Below are 17,002 nucleotides of genomic sequence, written 5' to 3' on the forward strand. Positions count from 1 at the left end.
CCTTCCCCCTTCCCTGCAGCATGGAAATGTTTGATGTGATCCCCCCGCCACAGCTCCCTTTGGTTGGATTCTCTGTGGTTTGATATCCCTGCTCTGGCTGCCTTGAGGTGACCTTGGCTTTGCAGCGCCCTTTCACACCGGAAAACCAAGATATTGCATTTCAAAATTGCCAAGACGGGTATTTCCAGTGACCTAACGGGAAAAAGAGCATTTCTTCGCAGCTCCATCACCCCGACTTTGTGAGCAGCTCCAGCTGGCCCCAAGCTGCTTAAATAACCAATAACTTATTTGGCTGGAAATGCCCCAGCCAGGTTGGGATCCCGCAGTCCTGGGGCCGGTAGGTCTGGGTCCTGTGGTGATCCCGGTGCTCCAGCTGCGATCCCTGAGGTCCAGCTGTGATCCCTGAGGTCCAGCTGTGATCCCTGAGGTCCAGCTGCGATCCCTGAGGTCCAGCTGTGATCCCTGAGGTCCAGCTGTGATCCCTGCAGTCCAGCTGTGATCCCTGAGGTCCAGCTGCGATCCCTGCAGTCCAGCTGCGATCCCTGAGGTCCAGCTGTGCAGCACCACGAAGGTGAAAATGGGGTGTAGCAGCTGTGAATGTGCAGGGCCCAGAGAGGAGCCTCTGAACCAGAAGCACTCCTGAGCCTGCTCCAGGGGCACAGCAAATCTTCTGCCCTGGCCAGGCGCAGGACCTGATGTGCCACCAAGGGAGGTGTCTGTGAGAGAATCATCTGTGCTGGCCACATCACCATGGCATGGTGATTCCAGTGGAAGTTGGGGATGGAGCTGGAAGATGATCCCATTTCCCGGGTCAGACCTGGGTTTAAACGCTGGTCTGTGTCTGTGCTATCCCGTTAAACCTCTGTCATGGTGGCACAACCTGCAGCAGGCTGGGGCACACATCCCACCTTGAAGGCACTGGGGGGCTGCAGACTCCCCTTCCCCTTGACCCGCCCCCAAACCCCTCCTTGACCTGCACAAGGCATCAGCGAGTCCTGGGAGGAGTCTCCTGCTGCTCCCACCATGCACAGCTGGCTCAGGCAGGAGGAGCCCACAGCAGAAATTCTTCTGGGCTTTCAGGACAAAGGACAGGCAGGGATGTCCTTCTGGCTGGAGAGCTGGGGGATGAGGGGGCAGCTGAAATTAAGAACAGCAGGGAAACCACTGGCACAGCAGCACCAGGGCTCGGGGTGTGCTGTTGAGCTGCTCAGCACCCTCATCCCAGCACAGCCAAGGCAGTTCCCATCTGCTGGGATCAGGCCCTTCTCTGAGCGGGCATTGTGATGGAAAAGCTCCTGAAGGGCCTGTGAAGTCACCGAGCCTCGGTCTGTGGCCAGGCTGGAATGCACTAACCAGGAGTTGTTTTGAGGTCAGAAAGGAATAAGTTGTTTGCAGACAATTGATGTTGTTATTAAAAACATCCACGGCACAGAGCAGGGGGAGGGAGGTCCTCTTTCCTGTTTGGGAAATAGTTTCTCACTGCATCCATCAAACGAAAGAATTCTGTATGAAAAATTAATTTAGAAAAAAAAAAGTTTCTGGGGCACACGCGCCTGAAAATGAACCACAGCAGGATCAGAGGTTTGGCTCAGAGCAACACCCAAGATTCAAAGGCAGAGGCCAGATTAAAATCCAGGACTGCTCCCAGCCTGTTGCTGGAACTGGAGGAAATGCAGTTTCCTTCAGAGAAATGCAATCTCCTCTCTGTAACTTTTGGGCAAAATTCAGGGACTGCAGCTGAAGCCCGGAGCAGTCTCCCACCGAGACAGACTCCATGGGAGTCTGGAGCAGCAGCTGGACTGCAGGAAAGGCGGGATCATGTCCAAAAAGGAAGAAAAACCCCTCAGATGAAGGGACCAGGTTGTCACCCTGCTCCACATCGTTCCTCTCCCAGCCCAGGGCGAGCAGCTTTCCCAACCCTGTCCCACGGCACGGAGATGTCACCTGAGGTGTGACCTGAGGAGCAGCCACATCACACGGCCACGCTGGGGCCACGCTGTCCCACGAGAGCCAGGTCACCCTCTCGGCACCGTCAGCACCACGTGGGCCCTGGCACAGGGCTGGCCTGGCCCAGCTTTCCCTGTTCCCAGCCCCTTTGAGGGGTCACTCATCCAGAGACCCTTCCCATGGGATGGACAGGAGGGAGGATGCTCTGGGCATGAGCCAGTCCCTGCAGTGTCCCTGGCAGGTCAGGTTTAAGCTTTGGGTGTAACTGCAGGGTATTTTGGGATGGGAATCTGTTCGTGGCTGGCTCCAGGATTTGTGGGCACATGGCTCGGTTCCTTCCCGTGCCAGGCTGTCCCGTGTCCGTGCACCAGCCATGATCCTTCCTGTAGGGGTGGTCAGGGACCACCACCGTGGGTCCAGGACAGAACGAAGCCTCCCCCTCATGGTGGAGGGTCGGGCAATTTTAGGGACAAACTGGCACAACCCAGGGCTTGACTGGCACAAGCCCATCTCTGAGCATCCTCTTTCCCCACGGCCAGAGCTGCCACTCGGACCGGGATTCCCGGGAATGTCTGCACCTCTGCAGCCCTCCTTTGAAACCAGCCAGGTCTGCAGCCTGTGCCGGGGGCAGTCGGAGCTAATTGCCCGTAATCAGCTAATTAAAGGGTCCCGATAAAATCCGCCTGGCAGGCACAGGAACGTGTGGTGGCCCCGATGTCCCCCAGGGCGACAGAGAAGGCGGCTGCTGGGACACCCAGGGCTCCATCACATCCCCTCTTCCTCCTCCCCTGCCCTCAAGGGGTTGTCAGCACCTTTGCTTGGGTTGTCTCGGTGTCACCACTCTGCTCCAGGTGGGTTCTGGCAGTGACCCTGGGGTTACAGATGTGACCTGGGTGCAGTGGCTGCATGGCCACAGCCCCGTGGAGAACAGGGGGCTCAGAAAGCGTGGGTGATGTGGTGTTAGGAAAGGAGGGACCACAGGATCCTTCTCTCCTCCCCAGGGAACCCACTCCCAGGCACTCCCACTCCTCAAGTTTTGGCCAAAATGAAGAGTAAAGGCTTCCCACAGCCCAAGCCACCTTTGCTGCCCTGCAGGACGTGCAGCTTTGTGTGTCTGGGTGTTCATGGCAAGCTCCTCTCCAAAGACCTGCCCGGTTTCCAGGAATGCCGTCCCATCCAGGGATTACCCATCCTCTTCAAACAGTCCTGCTCTTCCCTGGCCTACCCGCCTGGGAGAAAGAAGCAGTGAGGGCCAGGCTGGACAAGGCAGTGTCCCAGGGCCATGGCGTGCACGGGAGGCTGATCCCGGCAGAAAAGCTGGGAAATCCCTGTGTTTGACTGCTTTGATCTGGATTAAATCCCTCAGAGACAAACAGGAACGGCCTTCCTGTGTGTTTTGACTTGAAGCCATCAAAGTTTGCCCTAAGCGACCCCGAAAAGTGAGCAGGCAGCTGCAGGCTCAGGGCTGGACAGGGAGGAGCTGCTGCATTTCCAGGTGTGCTGTCCTTGCCCGAGGGAGGCTGCAGGGTCAGGTTTGGATTCGGGATTGAGCAGATATCTGCCTGCTTCATCCTTGGTGCTGCTGCGTCAGTGGGATCACTCCAGCCCCGCACCACCTCAGGACAGAGACAGGAGCTGTGTCCTTCATAGGGTGTCCTCTGCTGCTGGCAGTGTGTCCATACCCACCCATTCCTGTGGTCCTGCACCACCAGGCATTTTCACCAGGCATTTTTCCATCCAAACACGGATTTAAGGTAGAGGAGATTTGGCTTGAAGTCCCTGCCCTACAACAGGTCCTATGACCCCAAAGAGATTTGTGTTTCCAGCTCACGAATTCTTTCCATAGGAGCCTCACACCTCTGCTATCCCACAGCCTTGGGGTGGCGGAGCAAGGAGGGATGGCCCAGAGCAAGGGAGGAGGGGAAATGCTGTGATCCAGGTGGGTGTGGCACCCCCGGGCTGGCAGCTGCTCCCTTCCAGGGAGGGGGATACAGCCTCAGAATGTTCTGGTTTTGGGGTCTGGATGCTAAACATGGGCAGTGCAGGACGGTCCCATCCCTGCGCGGGATCGTGGTGCTGCGTTCCATGGAGACCCCGCAGAGGATGCTGAGCCCAGCCAGGGCCGCCCGGCCTCCCTGAGCTACCCGAGCCCAGCACAATCCACATTTCTGCCCCGTTACAGAAAACCATTCACAGTAGCACAGCTGCCCTGATAAGGCAGGATAAGCCTGTCAGCTTTCGATAAAACCCCAATCTCCAGGAAAACAAAACGCACCAGTGCCTTGTCGGGAGTCCCGGGACCGCCCAGCCCGGCCGGGAGCAGAAAGCCGCGGTGTGGGGGGAGCAGGGCAGAGAGATCGTCCCAACACCCCCCTGAAATGCTGTCATGTCCTTGCAGGGTAACAGCTGGGAGGTCAGGCTCATCAGTCGGAGTTTTCCTCCCCTCGCAGATGCCCCGATAGTGTCCCGGAGATAAGATAGCTCTGTTTACCCAGGGCACGCAGGAGAGCTTTGTCCACAGCCCTGAAGGTGCGAATATCCCTGAGCAAACACAGCTCTTCACACGTGTAGGGCTTTTCCAAAGCCAGCCCGGAAGGATGCCGGGTGCCGGTGACTGCGGGATGGGAGCTGGATGCTCACCCCACCGATCACTGTGATTCGTGATTCCTGCTTGGACTGGGTTGTGGGATCAGCTCAGGTTTAGGAAGACTTGAAAGCAGAACTACAATCCATCTCTGCTGAGGTTTCCCATCTAGAGCTGAATTTTTATGTCATCTTACACCCTTCTGCAGGTCCACAGACAGTTCTGGCTCCTGTCACCCAGAGCTCTCAGCCTTTGCCACAACAAAACCCTCCCAGGATCCCTCTCCCTACTTCCAGAAAGGGAAACTGAGGCACAGCGGAGTTAGGCCAAGCCTTAGCAGGACCTTTCCTGCATCTGGGGAGCATCTCCTCTCCAAGGACAGAGCAGCTGAGCAGCAGTGGCTGGCTCATGGGACAGCCCAGGGCCAAGCTCTCCACCCCCGCCCCGACGCTCGGTCCCGCTCTGCCGGGTGGGAACCAACGCGCTGAGCTGCCAACAGCTCCCCTGAGCCAGCTCAGCTCGGAGAGAAACCAAAACCCTTCCCGAGAGCTGTCATCTGTCAAGCTTGGGTTACTGTCTGGCACCTCGAGTGGCCAGGCTGAGGTTTGTCACTCATGGGAACGGGAGCGCTCCCAAAGCCACCCTGAGCTCCATCTCCCGGGGTGAGGCATGGCTGGAGCAGCACCCACAGGCACAGGCAGGTCCAGTCCCAGAAATGTGGGACAAAACAGAGGGGAACTGCTGTTTCTGGAGAGCCCCCCTCCCTGGGGCTTTTGTCCATGCTGTGGGATTTCTGGGATCTGCCTTCAGGATACTGTGCTTCCCCAGCTCCAAGGAGGACGCTCTCTCCGAGGAGGGTGTTATCCCTCCCCTGTGTAGGCGTCCCCTTTTCCTTGCTGCCACGGGGATATGGGGTCAGGGGGGTGAATACACAGCTGCAGCCACTGGCAGTGCCTGGGAGGATGAGGCCGTGGGGTCCTGGCAGAGAGGAGGGAAGGCAGCACCAAGCCTGTGGTGGGGAAAGGACAAAAGGAGAGAGTGATGCAGACTCCAGAGGGAAATCCTGCAGGGGTGGTCTTCAGAGAGGTGTTTTTGGTACAGTGGCACTGCAGTGGGGCTGCTGCTGGGTTTGGGGAGGGATGATCGGCCCTGGGTTGTGCCCAGCTCCGTGCCGGGCTCTGGCTGCAGCCACAGGGTCCCTTCGGAAGTGAGGCTGGCTGGGGCTGGTTTAACAATTCCCCTGGCCCTGCTCCAGAGGAGATTGGGAAATGATCTGGGGTTAAAACAACACAACACGTTCCTGAGCGCTGTTTATGAAGAGGAGGCCGGCGCAGCCCGACCTCACAGGAGGCTGGATTAGCAGGGACCGGGCACGGGAGCGGCATCACTTGAAGCCGGGTCTGCCCTGGGGGAAGCACAGCCTGAGCTGGTTTAAAACCGCCTCGCTTTGCTTTCACCCCTGGCTGTGGGGAAGCACGGCCAAGTTTCCTGGCTCCCTGGGGCACCGATGGAAGCCGAGCTGAGGCTGTTTGCATCCCTGGTCCTTCTGGGCTGTGCAGTTCTAATCCAGATTTGAAAAGCCTTCGACTCTTCGCTGGGCTGGTTGCGTTATCAGCCCTGTGCTTTTTGGGTAACCTTTGCTCTGAATGAGCAAATGCTTTCAGGATCTGTGCTGTGGCTTTAACACTGAAGTGGCTGATCCCTCCTGGGTCAGAAATGCAGGAAAGCTCATAGGAAAATGTCCAGGAGGATCACCTGGAGCTTTGGGGTGCTCAGCCCTACCACTTGCCCTCCTTTTGAGCTGCAGGGTTCTGGTTTTAGAGAAACACAAACGATTTGATGAGACCAAGCCGTTGGGGACCGGGATGAGGTTTTTGGCAACTTGAAAAGCATTCCCTCAACCTGCAGCAGTTCAGAGCTGCCCTGAGGTGATCAGGCTGGACAAGAAACACCAAGGTGTGGGGTAGAGAGAGGAGAAAGGTCTTGGAAAGCACCACAGCCCCGGAGCAGCGAGGGAAGTGCTGCTGAGATCGGTACCAGATAAGAGGGAAACCGCAAGGGCAGGGTCTAAGTGGGCAAACCGTTCCCAAGAGGATTCCCCTCGACTCTAAATAAACGCTGCTGACACTTCAGGAGCACCTTGGAGCTGGGCTGGGGGAGCAGAGCAGGGGCTGGGGGCTCTGTGCTATCCCCGAAAACCCGGAGGTTGTAGGGTGAGCTCTCCCATCAGCTCCTGCCTTTGGATGGCATCTGGATGAATTATGGGATGCAAACAATTCATTTCAAAGGATTGACAATCTCAGGAGACTGGGTTTGGATGGTGCAATTAAACAAAGCAAGCTGATGACAGGCTGGCAGCATCTCCCAGAGTGAAATAGAGAGTTCACTTCTTGACTTTTCCCTTCTCAAAAAAATATTTAAAAAAACCGAAAAAACCCCACAACTCTTTTCAATCTGAATCTTATCTGCAAACTTTCTGCACCTGATTTTCAGAGAAAATCTCATGGTAAAATCCAAATCAAATCCTAGTCAGTCAAAGCTTTTGCTGGATGGCTTGAGCTGCGCCAGGGAAAGTTTAGGCAAGAGATTAGAAAAACTTCATTACAAAAAGAGGGCTCGGCATTGGAATGGGATGCGCGGGGAAGCACTGGAGGTCAAGAAAAGGCTGGATGTGGCACTGAGTGTGCCATGGTTTAGTTGACAAGGTGGGGGTAGATCACAGGTTGGACTTGATGATCTCCAAGGTCTTTCCCAAGCTCGTTGGTTCTGTCACTCCGGGACCTGGATGTGGGTGCAGAATGCCGGCGGTCAGTGCAGGACAGAGCAGGGGATGTGCTCTGCCCACGCCACAGAGCAGCCCTCGGGTGAGATCCCCCTGGAGCTCCCATCCCAGCGCTCAGAGCTGGCTCCTGAGGCAGACTCCTGGTGAGGCTGAAGGCTGATCCAGCTCCCGGAGGTGCTCCACGTGGCACAAGACTCCGCTCCAGTCTCAGGGCAGCGCTGTCCCCTCTCTGCACTCCGGAGGAATCGAAGGCAATTTACAGCCCATTTCCAGGCGCTTTGAGTCCAACCGTGTGTGCTGCACCAGGGCACGGCCGGCTTTGTGCTCCCCATCCTGTATTGAGTAAGACTGCTTTTGTCTTGGGAGAAAATGCCTTGCGTGAGAGGCTGCCACAAATCCCAACATTTCAATGCAGCTCAACGGGCCCGTAGGTTCCTCCTCCACCCCCACCGCCTGCTGATGGACCCTCAGCTGCCTGGTGGCTTTGAAGGGGCCATTGCCGGTCACTGGACATGTCCCCAAAGATTCCAGGAAGGAACACACAGCTCCGCTGGACCTCGAGGGCTGCCAGCAGCTGTTTGCCACGTGTGCTGCCTGGCAGTGGGGAGAGCTTCACTGCCCAGAGATTGTTCGAATCTGGCTCAAAATCCAAATATCTGGGAGCTGTAAATCTCCCAGGAAAAAGTCTTGCTGTTGCTCCTCTGATGCTTCCTGTGGGGCCAGAAACACCACGTGTACAGCCAGGAAATACCTCGGGAGATTCTGGTGCTCCAGTCCAGGCTGGAACCAATAAATGTGGAAAGAGTTATGGAAACCTCTCCCTCCATGAAATTAATCCAAACCTAGGTCAGACCCCAGTCTGACAGGTTCACGTGGCAGGTTAAATTCCAAGGTGTCCGTGGCTGTCTGGATCAGCTCCCGTGGCTTGTGGGGCTGGGAGATGGACGGGCAGCCACAGGGCCTGGCTGGCAGCAGCTGCTGGGTGCTCTCCAAAGAGATCTGCTGCTGCTGGGAAGAGTTTTGGTCTCACCACGCTGGAGAAATTTGATAATTCTGAGTGTTGACAATTAGCCCTCAGCAGCTGATCTGACAGGACTTGTTCTTTCCTCTTTGGGGTTTGATCTGTGAACAGTTCTGGACTTTCTCCCTGGATCCGCTCTCAAAACCAGACACCGCATTTTGGGATTTGGCCATGCCGAGCTGTCCGCTTTGGATGGGCACTATTTCATCTGGCTCTGGGTGCTGATGGACAGCTGGTTCACCATGGACATGCCTGGTTTGCCCCTATTGTTTGCTGGGGTGAGGGCAATCCCCAAAACATTCACGGGTTCAATCTGCCAAGCTCTACTGTTTAGCATTTCTTTTCCTCCCCACTCCCCAGCATCTGCTGGAAGTTCTCGCTTCCTGCCTGACGATGACCATGGCAGGGCAGGGCTCCCTTGGAGCCTGACGGACGGAGGTGGATCTCAGGCAGGGATCAGGGTGACACTGCCACACTCAGCACCTGAGAATCCACCATCAGGACAGGAGTCCCCTGCCCTCTCTCTACAGGCCTGGTTTTGGGCTTCGTTTGTGCAATGAAAATCAGATTTTCAGGGAATTCAGCTGCAAAACTCCATCAGCTTTAACCAAATGTCCCCTTTTTCAGTGACTGAGAAACGCAGCCAAGCTTGACCTTCTTAGAAACAGCAACAGACACATGCCTAGCAGGAGCAGTGTTCTTCTTTTTAAGCCTTGGCTTCAAACATAAGGACAATAGATTTTGTCTAAGGAAATAAATCCCCAAATTTGTTGGGGTTGGCACAGCCCAGGATTTTTCACTAGCCTTGTTTCTCATTTCCAGCTGAATCATTTTAGCAGGGACTTTTCTAGAAGGGCTCAGCCTGACTCAGACACCCAGCCTCAAACATTTCAGCCCAAACACTGAGTCTGGCTTTTCTTATGGAAAAGAGAATGAGGGTCTTATCTTGGAAATCCCAGGCGGGTGTCACTGCTCTGTTACCAACTTCAGTGTCACAGAGAGTTGTTACTCTGCAGAACCAACACTGACAGGGACATCTCCAGGGCCTCTCTGTCCCTGAGGCGTGCGGGGATTTGGGAACTGGCAAAGTGGGAAATGAAGGGCACTTGGATTGTGCAGCCTCCCCAGGGAGGTCCTGAGTCACTCTGATGACATCTCGTCCAGAGCTTTTCCCCAGAATTGTCATTCCTGACGATTTTCAGGCATGGAAAAGTGTTCTGATCCTCAAGGCCTTTTTGTGCTGAGGAGGAGGTGTCCGCAGTGTGTTCCTCCTCAGGATCCTGCTCTCCTGCCTCTCCTGCACTGGCAGTTTGGCCATTCCTTGCCCTCACGGGTGGAGCAGGCTCAGAGGCATTTGCCCTCATGAGGAGTAATCAGAGTGTGAGGGGCTCCCCAAAAAGCTCTCACCCCAACAGGGGCGTCCCAGCCAGGCTGGGGCTCTGCCTTTCCTTCCCTCTCCCCCCCATCCCCACTGGCGGTTGCTGCAGGCCAGGTCTGTGGCTCTGGCCCCGTGGGCGATGCCAGCCACAGCTGCATTTTTTGTGGTGTGTCCACACACTTCCCTCCATCCTTTAGCTCTGACTGGCAGGAAAACCTGGGCCTGGCGCAGACCTCATGTCTGCCCCTCGCAGCCACAACACCCCCGTGGATTTCCCCTTGCCTGAGCCAACCCAACCAACTTCCGAGCCTCCTCCTTACTCACACTCAACAGCTCACGCACATGAATTTCCCCCAGCAAAACATCTTTCTTTGGTGGTGGCCAGCTGGGGCTGCGGCGGGTGGCACCGGGGCTGTGGTGGGTGGCACTGGGGCTGTGGTGGGTGGCACTGGGCCACATGGGAGGGCACAGGGAGGCCTGCCCCGCGAGCAGGTCTGGATCTGACCCCTAAATCCTGATGGATCCAAGCTCTTGGGGCCACATGTGGTGACCCTGCTCTGCAGGAGTTTGCCACTGGTGTTCATCCTTGCTTGGCCATTCTGCTGCTGCAAGCATGGACAGAAAGCCTTTCCTAGCCTGGGAGCATCCAACCCCCAGGAGAGACGCCTGCAAGGCCACACCTGGAATCACTCACCGGGCACAGCCCTGGCAGCCTGTGCTGGACTGGTGTGGCCCAGTGACCTGGAGCGGTGAGAGAGCTCATCCACCAGATCCGAGTTCATGCCCAGCTGCTCCAAAACCTCAAACCAGTCAGCAGTGGCTTGAAGGGACACTGTGGGGGACCAGGGACACCCTCCTGCTGTGTCCATGGGGGATTTCTCTCCACCTCCCAGTCCAGACAGGTCTCCACTGGCTCTGGCTGTCACCTCTGTTGTCCCTGTGGGTGTTTCCTTGACCATTATGGTCCTCAAAAATAACATCCCTGAAGATATCTCCAGGGATTCCCTGTGAGTAAAGCCCCCCCAAGATGGGCATGGGCAGGGTGTCCCTCTCAGGGACCAGGACCCTGCACGTCAGGATTTCTCCTGCAGAAAAGAAATAATAGGCTGAGCTAGCACTTTTCTGGGAAAAAAAACTTGTTTGGGAAAAGGAAAATTTTAAGGAGGCTGAGACTGTTCATAAATTCAAGTCAAATTCAGAGATCACTTTCAGCCTCTGGATTCTTCCATCCTCCCCTTTTCCTTCCCCCCTCCCCCGAATTATTGTTTGCAAAAATTAAAACAAAATGTTTTGGGGTTTTCGTTTGTTTAAAAAGCAATTTGCATTTTGAAAATTGCCAAAATATAAGCTTTGGGAGGGTGGGGTCTTTTGAAAGGGCAGCATTGTCATTGCTGAATGAAAACCACGGAGAGGAATTCATCCTGGGAGATGCAGGGCGCTGGGATGCGGGGCCCGGGGGACGCGGTGGCAGCACAAAGACCGCAACCACAGCTGCCAGCACACAGCCCCAGCCTGCCCCTCCGTCCATGTCCCTCCCTTCCTTCTCCCACGTGGAAAATCCTGCCCACCTTGACCTCTTTGAGGAATTCATTTGACCAAGTCGCTGGTTTTAACGTGGAGAGGATTCCGCAGTGCTTTTCCTGCCCGGCTCCAAACCGCAGCTTTCCTCTTTCCCTCTCCAACCTTTTCCAGGTTTCGGAACATCTGTGTTTAAATGAAGTCTGGTTATCCAGACCTGAGCCTGGCAGCTCAGGTAGGGATGCTCTGATGAAGCTCTGCACATCTGTGTGCAATAAAGTCAGGGAACAAAAGGCTTGTGAGGTCCTTGGCAGAGTAAGAGAAAGAAGAGAGCGAGAGACAGCAGGACTGGGCTTAGTGGAGCAACCGGAGCCAAAACCTTTCATCGCAGAGCCCTCAGCACCTGGCTTGTGTTTTGCTCAGAGCTGGGTCTGCAGGGGTGCAGGGCTGTCTTCTCCACCAGGTGCAGAGCGAAGCTTGAGGAATGGACATGATGCCAGTCCTGGGAGGTGATTTTTATTACAGCCCTCAAAGGCGTTCATAGAAAGAAAAAATGGGTTGCTAAAGAGCCACTTGAATTCAGGGAAATTCAAACCAAGAAGCAGTGGCTGAAAATTAAAGCCGGGCCAAGTCATGTTAGGAACAAGGCAAAAGGCTTCAGCACAGCAGGGGATGAACCTCGGGCCGAGGCAGAGCGAGGGTGGGAGCCGCGTTTCCTGAGTGCCTCCATCCAGGGAAAACGTGGCCAGGGAGCCACACGCCCTGGGGACATGCAGGGATCCGGAGCTGGCATCCAAAACCACCCGACCTGCTGCTGGGGCCAGCCATGTGCCCAGGCACTGCCCACGCTCTGCACCTCCAGAGTGATCCCATCACGGCGTGTGCCAGCCTTGTGCCCACAAGGACTTTGCACTGCCCCGATTCCTGCATCGCTGTGTGCCATTGTCAGGAGCAACAGGATGGGTATTTTCCTTCAGCCACACCAAGCCTCTCCCACAAACACACCAGGCTACAGACAGAGCTGCCAGCTTGCCCTGCCTGGTGGCCAGCGGTGCACAGCACTGGCCACTCCAGCCAGGCACTCAGGGTGGACACGGGACACAGTAATTGCAATTAAAGCCACACTCCCTGAGTTTGGCCCCTTCTGTCTGCAGAAACAGGTGGATCAGGAGGGGTGGATGATGGAAAAGCGGCCAAGTGTGTGGGGTTGGGAGGGAATTGGTGCCCAGCTGTTTCCTTGGTGCCCTGGGAGTGGAAGGAGGAGAGAGAACCAAGGCTGAGTGGATTGAGCCAAAAGCAGCTGCGAGGTCACTGTGGAGGGGTGGCTGTCACTCCCTGGATGCCTGTGGCGAGCTCGAGGGAGGCCATGCTGGTCATGGAGTGGGGCTGGGCCAGACCACGCCTTCTCCCAGCTCATTCCCTGCCTCCCTGGAGGCTTTATCCCCAAGGCATCTGCAACATTTCTGTCACTGACTCTGGATGAGGACAGGGATGGCTGTTTTGGGGAGCTCCTTGCAGCTTCTTGTGTGGTTCAGCTTCTTCCCTCCTTCAGGATTTTGCCGTCCCTGGAACACCAAGGAAAATTGATTGTGGGAGCAGAGCTGGGAGTTCCTCTGCACACTCCACTTATTCCTCCACATTCCTGTGCAGCTCTGCTCTGGTGGCACCAGTGGAAATGTTAGCAAAGAACTCGAGAAAATCCCCAGAGTTCTGTTTTCCTGGCTTTGCAAAAACAGTTCTGCTTATCAAGCAACCCAAAGAAATGCAAAGATTTTCACTCGCTCTTCGTGTGGGCTCAGCTTTGAATTTTAAAAAGGGATTTGCCAATGCAATCTTGCAAAATACTCCAGTGCCAAGTCCAGCTCTCCTAAAATACAAGTTTTAGGAGGAGGTGAGCTTTCATTCTCCTGGGAAAACATGCATTTCTGACAGATTTGAGGGAGAACTAAGGCTTCTGTGAGGCCATGCCACTCCCTGGAGAAATGTCCCCTCGTGTTGATCAACAGGGACTAAATCCTGTGGTTTGTGGCACCAAAAGCAGAGCTGCTCGTGAGGCTTTGAATGATGGAGATGAGCCCACGTGCTCACAACCTACAACAGCCCCTAGACTGAGGGATTTAAATCTTTTTTCCTCTGCTTGAGCCAAGTCTTGAGGCTGTGCCATGGATACAGGTGCTGTCTTGGGGGTTTGGTGTGGCCAGGAGAACATTCCCTGTGTCCCAGCCCTGGTCTGTGCCCGGGGGAAGGCTCTGCCCTGAGGGTAGGAACCAGCCCTGAGTCCTGCACCCCCAGGAAGAGCGTTTCACCTCTGTAAAACAAGAGGAATTTAAAACCCCCACCTGCTTTGAAAAAGCTTTGCTCGTGCGTTCTGCAGGGCAGGAATCACCTCCAAAAGCCTTTCTGTGGTGGAGCCGTGATGGGGGCTGGGGCTGCTCAGCACGTGTGGGATGAGGAGAAAGCAGAGCTGAGCGGCTGCTCCATTAGGACACAGCAGGCTGCTCTTCCTGAGCTTTCCACGGAAAGGGAGAACCCACGAGGGGGGCACACAAGTGCCCGGTGCGTGCTCCAGCGCTGCTTTTGCTGCTAAAAGTGCAGCTTCAGCACATGTGGGACCGGGCCAGATCTGAAGCACAGCCTTTCTCTCTGGAGGCAGGAGCAGTGTCTCCGGGCTCCCTCATGCCTGTGTCCTGTTGGGGAGATGACAAAAGCTCCTGCAGGCTGCTGGGCTCATCCCAGGAGGGCCAAACCGCAGCTCAAAGCCGTGGCCCAGCTCCGTGGCAGGAATCTCACTCCAGCATGCCTGGCAAAGCAGTCCCGGGCCGCTCTTGTCACCATCAGCACGTCGGTGCCTGCTGCTCCTGCTCTGCCAGCCTTGGTGGGGACGTGAGGTTTGGCCTCTGTGCGTCAGCCAGAGGAATTCCGACGGCAGAGCACGGAGAGAGCGGCTCCGTCCCGCTGGGCGCGTGGGGACGGGTGGGTTCCGCTCTCCCCTGTGCTGGCACGGCGTGTGTCAGCTGGGGATTGTTCCTGAGAAATACTGCGGAGCTGCACTGTCATTTTCTGGGCTGAAACCTGATAATTGAGCAAATACAGCATGGCTTTGTGCTGGGAGAGCACCATAAGGTAAACAGGAAGGAATGAGGGATTAAGATGTCTCTGCTCTGAGGCAAGGTGACAAGCCCGGAGCGGTGACACCTCCGTGCCGAGGCGAGGGGCCCAGCTGTGGGCTGGCATGGCACAGCTGCATTGTTCAGGGGTGAAGAGCAAATAAAAGCCACGGGAAAAGAAAACAAGCTATAAAATTCTCAGCAAAGCACAGAGCCCCAGCAACTGCCTCCTGATGGCCCCGTGACAGCTCTGGGGAGAGGCAGGCGAGGGGTCGAGCTTTTGAAGTCCCAAAGTTGTCCTTTGCGAAGGCCCCCTGTTAAAATAGGCCTGGTGTTGACTTTAGGCTGCATATGGTGGAGGAATTGGACATCTCAGCCACAGCAATCAAAGCAGGGAGGCACTTTTTTGGAGTTATGGCTAACTGTCCCAGGCAGGATGGGGGATGCAGGGGCAGAAATGAGGATTATCAGCATGGTCAGGGCTGCAGATGAGTGACAGAGCCCATGGCATGGAAAGCTGAGGGAGAAACTAGCAAGGAAGGTCTTGGAATGGTGTTCGGAGCTCAAGCACGTGTGTTAAAACTGGTCAGAGTGGGAACACTGGGAAGGTCGGGCAGGTGGTGATGGAAACCACTTCCCACAGGGCAGAGGGGGTTCCTGAGGTGCTGGGAAGTGGGGGTTTCGCAGCACCGAGCAGTAACAACACAAAGTGAGGGTGGATGAGAAGGGAGATGAGCGGTGCTCCCATGGGGGAAGTGTTTGTGACAAAGCTGAAGGTGCCACAGGGGTTTGTGTGCTGTTCTCCAGCCAGGGCCGGGCGCCTGTCCCCACAGCCCACCCGTAACCCACACTGCGAGCAGGCAGAGGCAAAGCCATACTTACTGCAAGGCAGGACAGTGAAATGTGGTCTTGGCAACCTCATTTTCCCCTCCACAAAGCTGCGCTCACCTCCCCGCACAGGCCAGGAAGGGATGTGGGTGAGCAGTTGGCTTCCCACAGCCAGAGGTGCCACCAGGGCCTCGCATCCTGTGACCCCCCCCCCGTCTGACACACAGGGCACACACAGAGGGGTTGGCAGCAGCTCCCCGGGGTTGGCACCTCCCTGCTTGGGCACAGATGGTGACAATGTCCCCTCTTTGCCTCTCGCAGCCTGCAACTGCAACCTGCACGCGCGGCGCTGCCGCTTCAACATGGAGCTGTACAAGCTGTCGGGGCGCAAGAGCGGCGGCGTCTGCCTCAACTGCCGGCACAACACGGCGGGCAGGCACTGCCACTACTGCAAGGAGGGCTTCTACCGCGACCTCAGCAAGCCCATCTCGCACCGCAAGGCCTGCAAAGGTACGGCATCAGGGACAGGGGTGGGAATGCACCGCTCCTCCTTCCCCAGCCCCTCCCTGCAGCTCCGCTTCCGCAGCGCTTCCTCCCGCCAAACCCCTCCTGCTCCTCCCGCTCCCAAACCGGTTTGGAATTGCTTTTTTTGCCGTTTGGAAAGACTTCTCGTGCCCCCCACATTCCCTGTTGTCACCTCTGCAGCCTCCTGGTGAGGACAAGGCCACCCACATCCCCTGCCATCACCTCTCCCTGGTCTCCCCAGCCTCCTGCTGTGGACGAGGCCATGGAAAGAGAAGTCCTCACTGCTGAGGATGACTTCAAATTATTTCAGGGTTTATCACTTGTAAATTGTGCTTCATCTTCTCCTACCTGGCCATCACTCTGTAAGGGCAGAGGGGCACAAAATCCCAGCTCTGGGTGAGATGTAGAATTTAAATCAGCCTCCTCCAAGCCCCGTCTCCAGCTCCCACCCTTCAGGCAGAGCTGAGCCCACGCACAGAACTTGTCACTCCTCCGGACGAGGAGAGAACAGAAAAAGGGGAAACGAGTTTATTTTGAGCTTGGAGTATTTTGAGGTTTCCTCGTGTGGCCATGGAGGCGAGCGGGGCTTCAGCTGAGGCGGGAGCAGCAAGAAGAGCAAATGCTGCAAATGAACCTTTTTAACTCTCAGCTGCTGCTGAAGAGATGGAAATCCTGAACCTGAGGTGCAGCAAAGGAATCAAACAAACGTTCAAAAGCCAGGTCAGAAAATGCTGGGGTTTCCCACACAAATCCTCAGCTCTTTTCTCTCTAAAGATTCATTTCAACAAGAAATGGAAAGCTTTTTGGATTCAAATGGGTATTTTTGGCTGGGAAGTTTTGTGTCTCCAGCATTTTAAATTTTTTGGTTTGTTTTTTTTCCCTACTGAAAACAGACACTTTTTGCCATAGCAGAAAAGAAATCCCTTTTTCAGACAGTCCTATTCCCCTTTTTCTACCTTGAAAAAACTATTCCAATGAGAGCTCACAGCAAAGGCTCCATGAAAGAGCTGCCAGAGGCATTTTTTTATTAATTCAACTCCATTAATTCAGCCTAACAGACGCATCCAGCTAAGCTGCCTCTCCTCTCCCTTGCATTCCTCATCTCCCACTCCATCCCATGCACGAGGTGCCTCAGCTCACAGCACATCAAACATCAGCAAATTAAAGAGGCTGGAGTTGCATTGTTTGGGATGGTTGGTTTGGGTAATTATGCAGAAATATAACATTGCAGAAACGCTTGCACAATGTCTCCTTCTTTTTAACTTGGAGAAAAAGAGAGCTCCACAAGCTTCCACACGTGCTGCAGGGCACG

The 17,002-nt window shown here is 55.5% G+C and overlaps 1 protein-coding gene across 1 annotated transcript in view; it reads left to right on the top strand.

The window, feature by feature from the left end:
• Nucleotides 1–17,002, top strand: part of NTN1 (netrin 1) — a gene marked incomplete at both ends in the record, with an annotated part of 83,822 nt that overhangs the window by 34,828 nt on the left and 31,992 nt on the right. Inside the window, one exon of the mRNA XM_082293929.1 lies at nucleotides 15,487–15,675. Coding sequence (XP_082150055.1) covers nucleotides 15,487–15,675 — 189 coding nt within the window. The remainder of the gene's footprint in view (nucleotides 1–15,486; nucleotides 15,676–17,002) is intronic.

The sequence above is a fragment of the Coloeus monedula genome (genome assembly GCF_965178545.1).
Source record: "Coloeus monedula genome assembly, chromosome: 19".
NCBI lineage: Eukaryota > Metazoa > Chordata > Aves > Passeriformes > Corvidae > Coloeus > Coloeus monedula.